The following is a 13,643-nucleotide window of genomic DNA, read 5'->3' on the forward strand; positions in this document are numbered from 1 at the left end:
TGCTGTATGGCTGGTTCTAATTACCTCTGGGTGTTGTATGGCTGGTTCTAATTACCTCTGGGTGTTGTATGGCTGTTTCTAATTACCTCTGGGTGTTGTATGGCTGGTTCTAATTACCTCTGGGAGTTGTATGGCTGGTTCTAATTACCTCTGGGTGCTGTATGGCTGGTTCTAATTACCTCTGGGTGTTGTATGGCTGGTTCTAATTACCTATGGGTGTTGTATGGCTGGTTCTAATTACCTCTGCGTGTTGTATGGCTGGTTCTAATTACCTCTGCGTGTTGTATTTCTGGTTCTAATTACCCCTGCGTGTTGTATGGCTGGTTCTAATTACCTCTGGGTGTTGTATGGCTGGTTCTAATTACCCCTGCGTGTTGTATGGCTGGTTCTAATTACCTATGGGTGTTGTATGGCTGGTTCTAATTACCTCTGCGTGTTGTATGGCTGGTTCTAATTACCTATGGGTGTTGTATGGCTGGTTCTAATTACCTCTGCGTGTTGTATGGCTGGTTCTAATTACCTATGGGTGTTGTATGGCTGGTTCTAATTACCTCTGCGTGTTGTATGGCTGGTTCTAATTACCTCTGGGTGTTGTATGGCTGGTTCTAATTACCTCTGCGTGTTGTATGGCTGGTTCTAATTACCTATGGGTGTTGTATGGCTGGTTCTAATTACCTCTGCGTGTTGTATGGCTGGTTCTAATTACCTCTGCGTGTTGTATGGCTGGTTCTAATTACCTCTGGGTGTTGTATGGCTGGTTCTAATTACCTCTGCGTGTTGTATGGCTGGTTCTAATTACCTATGGGTGTTGTATGGCTGGTTCTAATTACCTCTGGGTGTTGTATGGCTGGTTCTAATTACCTATGGGTGTTGTATGGCTGGTTCTAATTACCTCTGCGTGTTGTATGGCTGGTTCTAATTACCTATGGGTGTTGTATGGCTGGTTCTAATTACCTCTGCGTGTTGTATGGCTGGTTCTAATTACCGCTGCGTGTTGTATGGCTGGTTCTAATTACCTCTGCGTGTTGTATGGCTGGTTCTAATTACCTCTGCGTGTTGTATGGCTGGTTCTAATTACCTATGGGTGTTGTATGGCTGGTTCTAATTACCGCTGTATGTTGTATGGCTGTTTCTAATTACCGCTGCGTGTTGTATGGCTGGTTCTAATTACCGCTGCGTGTTGTATGGCTGGTTCTAATTACCCCTGCGTGTTGTATGGCTGGTTCTAATTACCGCTGCGTGTTGTATGGCTGGTTCTAATTACCTCTGCGTGTTGTATGGCTGGTTCTAATTACCTATGGGTGTTGTATGGCTGGTTCTAATTACCTATGGGTGTTGTATGGCTGTTTCTAATTACCTCTGTATGGCTGTTTCTAATTACCTCTGGGTTTTGTATGGCTGTTTCTAATTACCTCTGGGTGTAGTATGGCTGTTTCTAATTACCTCTGGGTTTTGTATGGCTGTTTCTAATTACCGCTGCATGGCTGTTTCTAATTACCCCTGCGTGTTGTATATCTGTTTCTAATTACCTCTGTATGGCTGGTTCTAATTACCGCTGCGTGTTGTATGGCTGTTTCTAATTACCGCTGTATGGCTGTTTCTAATTACCTCTGGGTGTTGTATGGCTGTTTCTAATTACCGCTGTGTGGCTGTTTCTAATTACCTCTGGGTGTTGTATGGCTGTTTCTAATTACCTCTGGGTGTTGTATGGCTGTTTCTAATTACCGCTGTGTGGCTGTTTCTAATTACCGCTGTATGGCTGTTTCTAATTACCTCTGCGTGTTGTATGGCTGTTTCTAATTACCTCTGGGTGTTGTATGGCTGGTTCTAATTACCTCTGGGTGTTGTATGGCTGGTTCTAATTACCGCTGTATGGCTGTTTCTAATTACCTCTGTGTGTTGTATGGCTGTTTCTAATTACCTCTGGGAGTTGTATGGCTGTTTCTAATTACCGCTGTATGGCTGGTTCTAATTACCTCTGCGTGTTGTATGGCTGGTTCTAATTACCTCGGGGTGTTTTATGGCTGGTTCTAATTACCTCTGGGTGTTGTATGGCTGGTTCTAATTACCTCTGGGTGTTGTATGGCTGGTTCTAATTACCTCTGGGTGTTGTATGGCTGGTTCTAATTACCTCTGGGTGTTGTATGGCTGTTTCTAATTACCTCTGGGTGTTGTATGGCTGGTTCTAATTACCTCTGGGTGTTGTATGGCTGGTTCTAATTACCTCTGGGTGTTGTATGGCTGTTTCTAAATACCGCTGCGTGTTGTATGGTTGTTTCTAATTACCTCTGGGTGTTGTATGGCTGGTTCTAATTACCTCTGGGTGTTGTATGGCTGGTTCTACTTACCTCTGGGTGTTGTATGGCTGGTTCTAATTACCTCTGGGTGTTGTATGGCTGTTTCTAATTACCTCTGTATGGCTGTTTCTAATTACCTCTGGGTGTTGTATGGTTGTTTCTAATTACCTCTGGGTGTTGTATGGTTGTTTCTAATTACCCCTGCGTGTTTTATGGCTGGTTCTAATTACCGCTGTATGGCTGTTTCTAATTACCGCTGCGTGTTTTATGGCTGGTTCTAATTACCCCTGCGTGTTTTATGGCTGGTTCTAATTACCGCTGTATGGCTGGTTCTAATTACCTCTGGGTGTTGTATGGCTGGTTCTAATTACCGCTGTATGGCTGGTTCTAATTACCTCTGGGTGTTGTATGGCTGGTTCTAATTACCTATGGGTGTTGTATGGCTGTTTCTAATTACCTCTGGGTGTTGTATGGCTGTTTCTAATTACCTCTGGGTGTTGTATGGCTGTTTCTAATTACCTCTGGGTGTTGTATGGCTGGTTCTAATTACCTATGGGTGTTGTATGGCTGTTTCTAATTACCTCTGGGTGTTGTATGGCTGGTTCTAATTACCTCTGGGTGTTGTATGGCTGGTTCTAATTACCTCTGGGTGTTGTATGGCTGGTTCTAATTACCTCTGGGTGTTGTATGGCTGGTTCTAATTACCTCTGGGTGTTGTATGGCTGGTTCTAATTACCTCTGGGTGTTGTATGGCTGGTTCTAATTACCTCTGGGTGCTGTATGGCTGGTTCTAATTACCTCTGGGTGTTGTATGGCTGGTTCTAATTACCTCTGGGTGTTGTATGGCTGGTTCTAATTACCTCTGGGTGTTGTATGGCTGTTTCTAATTACCTCTGGGTGTTGTATGGCTGTTTCTAATTACCTCTGGGTGTTGTATATCTGGTTCTAATTACCTCTGGGTGTTGTATGGCTGGTTCTAATTACCTCTGGGTGTTGTATGGCTGGTTCTAATTACCTCTGGGTGTTGTATATCTGGTTCTAATTACCTCTGGGTGTTGTATGGCTGGTTCTAATTACCGCTGGGTGTTGTATGGCTGGTTCTAATTACCTCTGGGTGCTGTATGGCTGGTTCTAATTACCTCTGGGTGTTGTATGGCTGGTTCTAATTACCTCTGGGTGTTGTATGGCTGTTTCTAATTACCTCTGGGTGTTGTATGGCTGGTTCTAATTACCTCTGGGAGTTGTATGGCTGGTTCTAATTACCTCTGGGTGCTGTATGGCTGGTTCTAATTACCTCTGGGTGTTGTATGGCTGGTTCTAATTACCTCTGGGTGTTGTATGGCTGGTTCTAATTACCTCTGCGTGTTGTATGGCTGGTTCTAATTACCTATGGGTGTTGTATGGCTGGTTCTAATTACCTCTGCGTGTTGTATGGCTGGTTCTAATTACCTATGGGTGTTGTATGGCTGGTTCTAATTACCTATGGGTGTTGTATGGCTGGTTCTAATTACCTATGGGTGTTGTATGGCTGTTTCTAATTACCTCTGGGTGTTGTATGGCTGGTTCTAATTACCTCTGGGTGTTGTATGGCTGGTTCTAATTACCTCTGCGTGTTGTATGGCTGGTTCTAATTACCTATGGGTGTTGTATGGCTGGTTCTAATTACCTCTGCGTGTTGTATGGCTGGTTCTAATTACCTATGGGTGTTGTATGGCTGGTTCTAATTACCTCTGCGTGTTGTATGGCTGGTTCTAATTACCTCTGCGTGTTGTATGGCTGGTTCTAATTACCTATGGGTGTTGTATGGCTGGTTCTAATTACCTCTGGGTGTTGTATGGCTGGTTCTAATTACCTATGGGTGTTGTATGGCTGGTTCTAATTACCTATGGGTGTTGTATGGCTGGTTCTAATTACCTATGGGTGTTGTATGGCTGGTTCTAATTACCTCTGCGTGTTGTATGGCTGTTTCTAATTACCCCTGCGTGTTGTATGGCTGGTTCTAATTACCTCTGGGTGTTGTATGGCTGGTTCTAATTACCCCTGCGTGTTGTATGGCTGGTTCTAATTACCTATGGGTGTTGTATGGCTGGTTCTAATTACCTCTGCGTGTTGTATGGCTGGTTCTAATTACCTATGGGTGTTGTATGGCTGGTTCTAATTACCTCTGCGTGTTGTATGGCTGGTTCTAATTACCTATGGGTGTTGTATGGCTGGTTCTAATTACCTCTGCGTGTTGTATGGCTGGTTCTAATTACCTCTGGGTGTTGTATGGCTGGTTCTAATTACCTCTGCGTGTTGTATGGCTGGTTCTAATTACCTATGGGTTTTGTATGGCTGGTTCTAATTACCTCTGCGTGTTGTATGGCTGGTTCTAATTACCTCTGCGTGTTGTATGGCTGGTTCTAATTACCTCTGGGTGTTGTATGGCTGGTTCTAATTACCTCTGCGTGTTGTATGGCTGGTTCTAATTACCTATGGGTGTTGTATGGCTGGTTCTAATTACCTCTGGGTGTTGTATGGCTGGTTCTAATTACCTATGGGTGTTGTATGGCTGGTTCTAATTACCTCTGCGTGTTGTATGGCTGGTTCTAATTACCTATGGGTGTTGTATGGCTGGTTCTAATTACCTCTGCGTGTTGTATGGCTGGTTCTAATTACCGCTGCGTGTTGTATGGCTGGTTCTAATTACCTCTGCGTGTTGTATGGCTGGTTCTAATTACCTCTGCGTGTTGTATGGCTGGTTCTAATTACCTATGGGTGTTGTATGGCTGGTTCTAATTACCGCTGTATGTTGTATGGCTGTTTCTAATTACCGCTGCGTGTTGTATGGCTGGTTCTAATTACCGCTGCGTGTTGTATGGCTGGTTCTAATTACCCCTGCGTGTTGTATGGCTGGTTCTAATTACCGCTGCGTGTTGTATGGCTGGTTCTAATTACCTCTGCGTGTTGTATGGCTGGTTCTAATTACCTATGGGTGTTGTATGGCTGGTTCTAATTACCTCTGGGTGTTGTATGGTTGGTTCTAATTACCTCTGGGTGTTGTATGGTTGGTTCTAATTACCTCTGGGTGTTGTATGGTTGGTTCTAATTACCTCTGGGTGTTGTATGGTTGGTTCTAATTACCTCTGGGTGTTGTATGGTTGGTTCTAATTACCTCTGGGTGTTGTATGGTTGGTTCTAATTACCTCTGCGTGTTGTATGGCTGGTTCTAATTACCTCTGCGTGTTGTATGGCTGGTTCTAATTACCTCTGCGTGTTGTATGGCTGGTTCTAATTACCTCTGGGTGTTGTATGGTTGGTTCTAATTACCCCTGGGTGTTGTATGGCTGGTTCTAATTACCTCTGCGTGTTGTATGGCTGGTTCTAATTACCTCTGCGTGTTGTATGGTTGGTTCTAATTACCTCTGGGTGTTGTATGGTTGGTTCTAATTACCTCTGGGTGTTGTATGGTTGGTTCTAATTACCTCTGGGTGTTGTATGGTTGGTTCTAATTACCTCTGGGTGTTGTATGGTTGGTTCTAATTACCCCTGGGTGTTGTATGGCTGGTTCTAATTACCTCTGCGTGTTGTATGGCTGGTTCTAATTACCTCTGCGTGTTGTATGGCTGGTTCTAATTACCTCTGGGTGTTGTATGGCTGTTTCTAATTACCTCTGGGTGTTGTATGGCTGGTTCTAATTACCTCTGGGTGTTGTATGGCTGGTTCTAATTACCGCTGCGTGTTGTATGGTTTCTTTTAGATCTGGATGTTTCAAGGTTTATTTGTCAAATAAGGAAAACGGTTTATGTTAATTTTGTCAAATCAAATGTTTTTATAAAACCCTTTTTACATCAGCAGATGTCACAAAGTGACATAAAAACCACCCATAAAAAACCAGCTTTCCTTAAGTATTTTAATGATCTCCCCTCCTCACTACCCCACCTCCCTCTATTACTCCACCTCCCTCCTCCCCCTCTTCCTCTATTACCCCACCTCCCTCTATTACCCCACCTCCCTCCTCCCCACCTCCCTCTATTACCCCACCTCCCTCTATTACCCCACCTCCCTCTATTACCCCACCTCCCTCTATTACCCCACCTCCCTCCTCCCCCTCTTCCTCTATTACCCCACCTCCCTCTATTCCCCCTCTCCCTCTATTACCCCACCTCCCTCCTCCCCCTCTTCCTCTATTACCCCACCTCCCTCTATTACCCCACCTCCCTCTATTCCCCCCTCTCCCTCTATTACCCCACCTCCCTCTATTCCCCCACCTCCTTCTATTCCCCCCCTCTCCCTCTATTCCCCCACCTCCCTCCTCCCCCTCCATCCATCCATTCCCTCCCCACCTCCCTCTCTCTCATGCATCCCCACCTCCCGCTATTCCTCCCTTCTCCATCCATCCATTCCCTCCCCACCTCCCTCTATCCCCCCCTCTCCCTCCTCCCCCTCCCTCCATCCATCTCTCTCCACCTCCCTCCTCTCCCTCCATCCATCTCTCCCCACCTCCCTCCTCTCCCTCCATCCATCCCTCCCCACCTCCCTCCTCTCCCTCCATCCATCTCTCCCCACCTCCCTCCTCTCCCTCATCCATCTCTCCCCACCTCCCTCCTCTCCCTCATCCATCTCTCCCCACCTCCCTCCTCTCCCTCCATCCATCTCTCCCCACCTCCCTCCTCTCCCTCCATCCATCTCTCCCCACCTCCCTCCTCTCCCTCCATCCATCTCTCCCCACCTCCCTCCTCTCCCTCCATCCATACCTCCCCACCTCTCTCCCATCCCTCCCCACCTCCCTCCTCTCCATCCATCCCTCCTCTCCCTCCATCCATCATCCCTCCTCTCCCTCCATCCATCCATCCCTCCTCTCCCTCCATCCATTCCCTCATCCCTCCCTCCTCTCCATCCCTCCCTCCTCTCCATCCCTCCCTCCTCTCCCTCCATCCATCCCTCCTCTCCATCCATCCATCCCTCCTCTCCATCCATTATCCCTCCTCTCCCTCCATCCATCATCCCTCCTCTCCATCCATCCATCCCTCCTCTCCCTCCGTCCATTCCCTCATCCCTCCCTCCTCTCCATCCCTCCCTCCTCTCCATCCCTCCCTCCCTCCTCTCCATCCATCCCTCGCTCCTCTCCATCCATCCCTCGTTCCTCTCCATCCATCTATCATCCCTCCTCTCCATCCCTCCTCCATCCATCCCTCCTCTCCCTCCTCCATCCATCCATCCCTCCTCTCCATCCATCCCTTCATCCATCCATTCCCCCCCCCCTTTCATCCTTCCATCCATCCATCTCTCCTAGACTGAAGAGTGGCGTCTGAGTGATGTGAATAAGGACTACAGTGTGTGTTCCTCCTACCCTCCTCTGGTGGCCGTACCTAAAGATGTGGATGACGACACCCTAAGGAAAGCTGCCGCCTTCCGCCACGGTGGACGCTTCCCCGTACTCAGCTACTATCACAAGAAGAACGGCATGGTGAGAGGAGTGCACGGCACCATGGGAAATTGAGTTTACAGTCAATGTAGTTCACCACAGAGAAGTGTTCTCGTCTACCATGTTCATAATTTATGTGGCAGAATGACTTGAGGTCTTTTAGGCTTTTCAAGGTATTAAACCCCAACTGAATTGGTCTATTTGAGTCTGATCTTAAAGGGACATTCCACCCAAAAACTGTCTTTTGGTATTCGCTTCATTAGTCCATTGTTGCAACAAAAAACATTTGCATGTCATCAATCAATATGAGTTGGAATCGGCTAAACTTTGAACATTGAGATATTAAATAAATGATAGAGAAGAAGCCTTGAATAGGAAGAGTGAAAGAGAAAACCCTTTCATAATACAGGAAGAGAGCCGGTGGGATTTGTTTTTGGCGTTTTCCTTCAAGCCTTTTAAAGGTAGTAAAAGTCTAATCTTTCTTTTTGTTCAGTAGCACATACAGTGCCTTGCGAAAGTATTCGGCCCCCTTGAACTTTGCGACCTTTTGCCACATTTCAGGCTTCAAACATAAAGATATAAAACTGTATATTTTTTTTGTGAAGAATCAACAACAAGTGGGACACAATCATGAAGTGGAACGACATTTATTGGATATTTCAAACTTTTTTTAACAAATCAAAAACTGAAAAATTGAGCGTGCAAAATTATTAATTAATAATGAATTAAGTGCAAGGCACTGTATAACATAAATACATTTACATTTTAGTCTCTTAGCAGGCATTTTTATTCAGTGACTTGAGTGAAAAATATAACAACCTAATTAACCAATCAAAACGGTCAATTTCTGTCTTCCTCTGTGGTGTCTGCTTCTTGACCCCTGAGCTCTAATCCCTGATTCTCTCTCTGTCACCAGGTGATGATGCGTTCAGGCCAGCCGCTGACCGGCACCAATGGGCGTCGCTGTAAGGAAGACGAAAAGTTGATCAACGCCACGTTGCGGGCGGGGAAACGCGGCTACATCATCGACACGCGTACCGTCAGCGTGGCGCAGCAGGCCAAGGCACGGGGAGGAGGGTTCGAATCAGAGGCCAACTACCCACAGTGGAGGAGGATTCACAAGGCTATAGAGAGGTGATGGAAGGGTGATAGTGATCAAATCACATTTTTCACATACACATGGTTAGCAGATGTTATTGGTCACATGGTTAGCAGATGTTATAGGTCACATGGTTAGCAGATGTTATTGGTCACATACACAAGATTAGCAGATGTTATTGCGGGTGTAGCTAAATGCTTGTGCTTCTAGTGCCGACCGTGCAGTAATATCTAACAAGTAATCTAACAATTTCCACAACAACGACCCAATACACACAAATCTAAAGGGATGGAATAAGAATATGTACATATAAATATATTGATGAGCGATGGATGGTAAGATACGATAGAAGGTATAAAATACAGTATTATACATATGAGATGAGTAATACAAGTTATATAAACGTTATTAAAGTGGCCAATGATTTCAAGTCTGTAGAAAGGATTCTGCCTACATGTGCTAGTGATGGCTGTTTAACAGTCTGAGGGCCTTGAGATAGAAGCTGTTTAACAGTCTGTGGGCCTTGAGATAGAAGCTGTTGTTCAGTCTGTGGGCCTTGAGATAGAAGCTGTTGTTCAGTCTGTGGGCCTTGAGATAGAAGCTGTTTAACAGTCTCTCGGTCCCAGCTTTGATGCACCTGTACTGACCTCGCCTTCTGGATGGTAACGGGGTGAACAGGCAGTGGCTCGGGTGGTTGATGTCCTTGATTATCTTTTTGGCCTTCCTGTGACAGGTGATGTAGGTGTCCTGTAGGGCAGGTAATTGCACCCGGTGATGTGTTGTGCAGACCGCACCACCCTGATGGAGAGGGGTGAGGTCATGGTGATGGCGAGTTGATGGGGAGGGCGAGGTGAATGAGATGGTCAGGGAGAGGTGATGGGGAGGGAGAGGTGATAGTCAGGGAGAGGTGATGGTCAGGGAGAGGTGATGGTCAGGGAGAGGTGATGGTCAGGGAAAGATGATGGGGAGGGAGAGATGATGGGGAGGGAGAGGTGATGGGCAGGGAGAGGGCGAGGGGAGGGAGAGGTGATGGGGAGGGCGAGGTGAATGAGATGATGGTCAGGGAGAGATGATGGTCAGGGAGAGATGATGGTCAGGGAGAGGTGATTGGGAGGGAGAGGTGATGGGAGAGGTGATGGGGGAGGGAGAAGTGATGGGGGAGGGAGAAGTGATGGGGGAGGGAGAAGTGATGGGGAGGGAGAAGTGATGGTGATGGGGAGGGAGAGGTGATGGGGAGGGTTGATGGAGAGGGAGAAGTGATGGTGATGGAGAGGGAGAGGTGATGGAGAGGTGATGGAGAGGGAGAGGTGATGGAGAGGGAGAGGTGATGGAGAGGTGATGGAGAGGGAGAGGGAGAGTTGATGGGTAGGGAGAGGTGATGGAGAGGTGATGGGGAGGTGATGGAGAGGGAGAGGTGATGGAGAGGTGATGGGGAGGGAGAGGTGATTGAGAGGTATACAATAAGTGATCTTGTAGAGAATGATAGAGGCCTCTTCTGGCCAAAAACCTGTATTAGCAAAGGCAGCACCATTGAGGACTTTCACCATTGAAGAACTCAACTGAGTGGGACTTCCTATGGGTTACGGAAGGTTCACATAATTCCATCAAGGTCATCAGGAGGGATCAGCCAATGAATTATACTCGTGAACAAACATTCTATAACTGCTGGTGGCAGTAAATCACCAACCTTGTCTTTATATGTCAAACAACTGACTGCTTCAAAACGGAAATCACCTCACTGGCACTGCCCGCGCGCTCCCAGACGGCCTAATGGAAACGATATAGACGAGTTAGCTGACAACGCCACAGAAAAACGATGTGCACGCCTCAATGGGGCAGAAGGCCGTGTGGTTTATGGTTCTGAACGGGCAGATCGCTTGCAACAATGACACAAAGATGCCATGTGGGGAATTGTAGGTGGCTCGTTTTATCTCGTTATTGATACCCTGTCTTGTTTTGACTCAAGTCAAGTTATTTGCTAATAGGCAACAAAAATTTGCTAGCTAGCTAACCAATAACTAACGATGTATTTGAGAGACAAGTTACAAACTCGGATACCTCCTGCGTCTCACAACCTGTTGTTTCAGCCTGCTTTTTCCCAAGTTTTACTTTAGTTTTTATTTATTTACGTGTTAGTGTCAACACATGCTACCAGCTAGCTAGCTAGGTTGCAATGGAGCTCGCTTCGCCTGGAATAGCTAACTAACATTTCCAGCGCTGTAGAAGCTGTGTTTATTACGTTCTTGTCCGGGACAATATTGACAATGCAGACCTCCAATGTGGCAATTGTTTGCTAGCGCAGTATTACAGGAATGAGGTGGCTATCCTTAGCAAGCAAATGTCAATTTTGCTCGAACTTATGGGGAAAATTAATATTGGAACTTTCTACTCCAATGGCTGGACGCCGCTCGGGGCTGATGGATGATGTTTCCCTGCCTTGTCATCTGTCCATATCTGAATGGCCTGTGCTACCTGGAACTAGCCTGCCAAGGAAGTCGTCTCCATCGGCTTCTCCATCTTGTAGTGAAGTAGGTGAAGAAGATTGTTCCAATCAGCGAGGTTCGTTCGGACCTGTGTCTGCGATGGCGGTTCTGACTCCCAACTACACTGACGCCAGCAGCAGCTTTGTCCCCGAGTTCGACTCCTTTCCCTCTCTTTGGATCTGACCTGGCACTGCCTGCTATGGGATGTCTGGACCTATCGCCGGGAGCAACGGGGGCGCACTCTATCCTGCTTCTCGTGGGCCCTTGGAAAGGTTCAACGAATTGTGTGAGTGGTAGGAATGGGCGGACTTCTCCGTTCCCTTCTCCAGCTGCTGTATTGGACAGTTCAATGGTGAGAAATGTCTTAGTCCCTGGATCAAAAGCGTTGTGCTATCCAGCAGCACGAGTACAGGACATCAACAAGCTGCTCCCAGACATTATAAACCTGCATCAGGACATCAACAAGCAGCTCCCAGACATTATAAACCTGCATCAGGACATCAACAAGCAGCTCCCAAACATTATAAACCAGCATCAGGACATCAACAAGCTGCTCCCAAACATTATAAACCTGCATCAGGACATCAACAAGCTGCTACCAAACATTTTAAACCTGCATCAGGACATCAATAAGTTGCTCCCTAACATTATAAACCTGCATCAGGACATCAACAAGCTGCTCCCAAACATTATAAACCTGCATCAGGACATCAATAAGCTGCTACCAAACATTATAAACCAGCATCAGGACATCAATAATCTGCTCCCAAACATTATAAACCTGCATCAGGACATCAATAAGCTGCTCCCTAACATTATAAACCAGCATCAGGACATCAACAAGCTGCTCCCAAACATTATAAACCTGCATCAGGACATCAATAAGCTGCTACCAAACATTATAAACCAGCATCAGGACATCAATAATCTGCTACCAAACATTATAAACCAGCATCAGGACATCAATAATCTGCTACCAAACATTATAAACCTGCATCAGGACATCAACAAGCTGCTCCCAAACATTATAAACCTGCATCAGGACATCAATAAGCTGCTACCAAACATTATAAACCAGCATCAGGACATCAATAATCTGCTACCAAACATTATAAACCTGCATCAGGACATCAATAAGCTGCTACCAAACATTATAAACCAGCATCAGGACATCAATAATCTGCTACCAAACATTATAAACCAGCATCAGGACATCAATAAGCTGCTACCAAACATTATAAACCAGCATCAGGACATCAATAATCTGCTACCAAACATTATAAACCTGCATCAGGACATCAACAAGCTGCTCCCAAACATTATAAACCTGCATCAGGACATCAATAAGCTGCTACCAAACATTATAAACCTGCATCAGGACATGAACAAGCTGCTCCCAAACATTATAAACCTGCATCAGGACATCAATAAGCTGCTACCAAACATTATAAACCTGCATCAGGACATCAATAAGCTGCTACCAAACATTATAAACCTGCATCAGGACATGAACAAGCTGCTCCCAAACATTATAAACCTGCATCAGGACATCAATAAGCTGCTCCCAAACATTATAAACCTGCATCAGGACATCAATAAGCTGCTACCAAACATTATAAACCAGCATCAGGACATCAATAATCTGCTACCAAACATTATAAACCTGCATCAGGACATCAACAAGCTGCTCCCAAACATTATAAACCTGCATCAGGACATCAATAACCTGCTCCATAACATTATAAACCTGCATCAGGACATCAATAATCTGCTCCCAGACATTATAAACCTGCTTCAGGACATCAATAAGTTGCTCCCTAACATTATAAACCTGCATCAGGACATCAATAAGCTGCTACCAAACATTATAAACCTGCATCAGGACATCAATAAGCTGCTACCAAACATTATAAACCTGCTTCAGGACATCAATAACCTGCTCCATAACATTATAAACCTGCATCAGGACATCAATAAGCTGCTACCAAACATTATAAACCTGCATCAGGACATCAATAAGTTGCTCCCTAACATTATAAACCTGCATCAGGACATCAATAAGCTGCTCCCAGACATTATAAACCTGCATCAGGACATCAATAAGTTGCTCCCTAACATTATAAACCTGCATCAGGACATCAATAAGCTGCTACCAAACATTATAAACCTGCATCAGGACATCAATAAGTTGCTCCCTAACATTATAAACCAGCATCAGGACATCAATAATCTGCTCCCAAACATTATAAACCTGCATCAGGAAAATTGAGTCTATCGTAGTTCATGTGGGATTCAATGACATTATGAAGGGCAGCTCAGAACACCTGAAGATGGATTTTAAACAACTGATTGGGTCT

At 45.6% G+C, this 13,643-nt stretch overlaps 1 protein-coding gene across 2 annotated transcripts in view; it reads left to right on the forward strand.

Annotated features, from left to right (window-relative positions):
• Window positions 1-13,643, forward strand: part of mtmr9 (myotubularin related protein 9) — a 52,161-nt gene that overhangs the window by 12,699 nt on the left and 25,819 nt on the right. For both annotated transcript variants that reach the window (XM_036984566.1, XM_036984565.1), the window contains exons 5-6: window positions 7,573-7,746; window positions 8,621-8,838. In XM_036984566.1, coding sequence (XP_036840461.1) covers window positions 7,573-7,746; window positions 8,621-8,838 — 392 coding nt within the window. The remainder of the gene's footprint in view (window positions 1-7,572; window positions 7,747-8,620; window positions 8,839-13,643) is intronic.

The sequence above is a fragment of the Oncorhynchus mykiss genome, chromosome 8 (assembly GCF_013265735.2).
Source record: "Oncorhynchus mykiss isolate Arlee chromosome 8, USDA_OmykA_1.1, whole genome shotgun sequence".
Classification (NCBI taxonomy): Eukaryota; Metazoa; Chordata; class Actinopteri; order Salmoniformes; family Salmonidae; genus Oncorhynchus; species Oncorhynchus mykiss.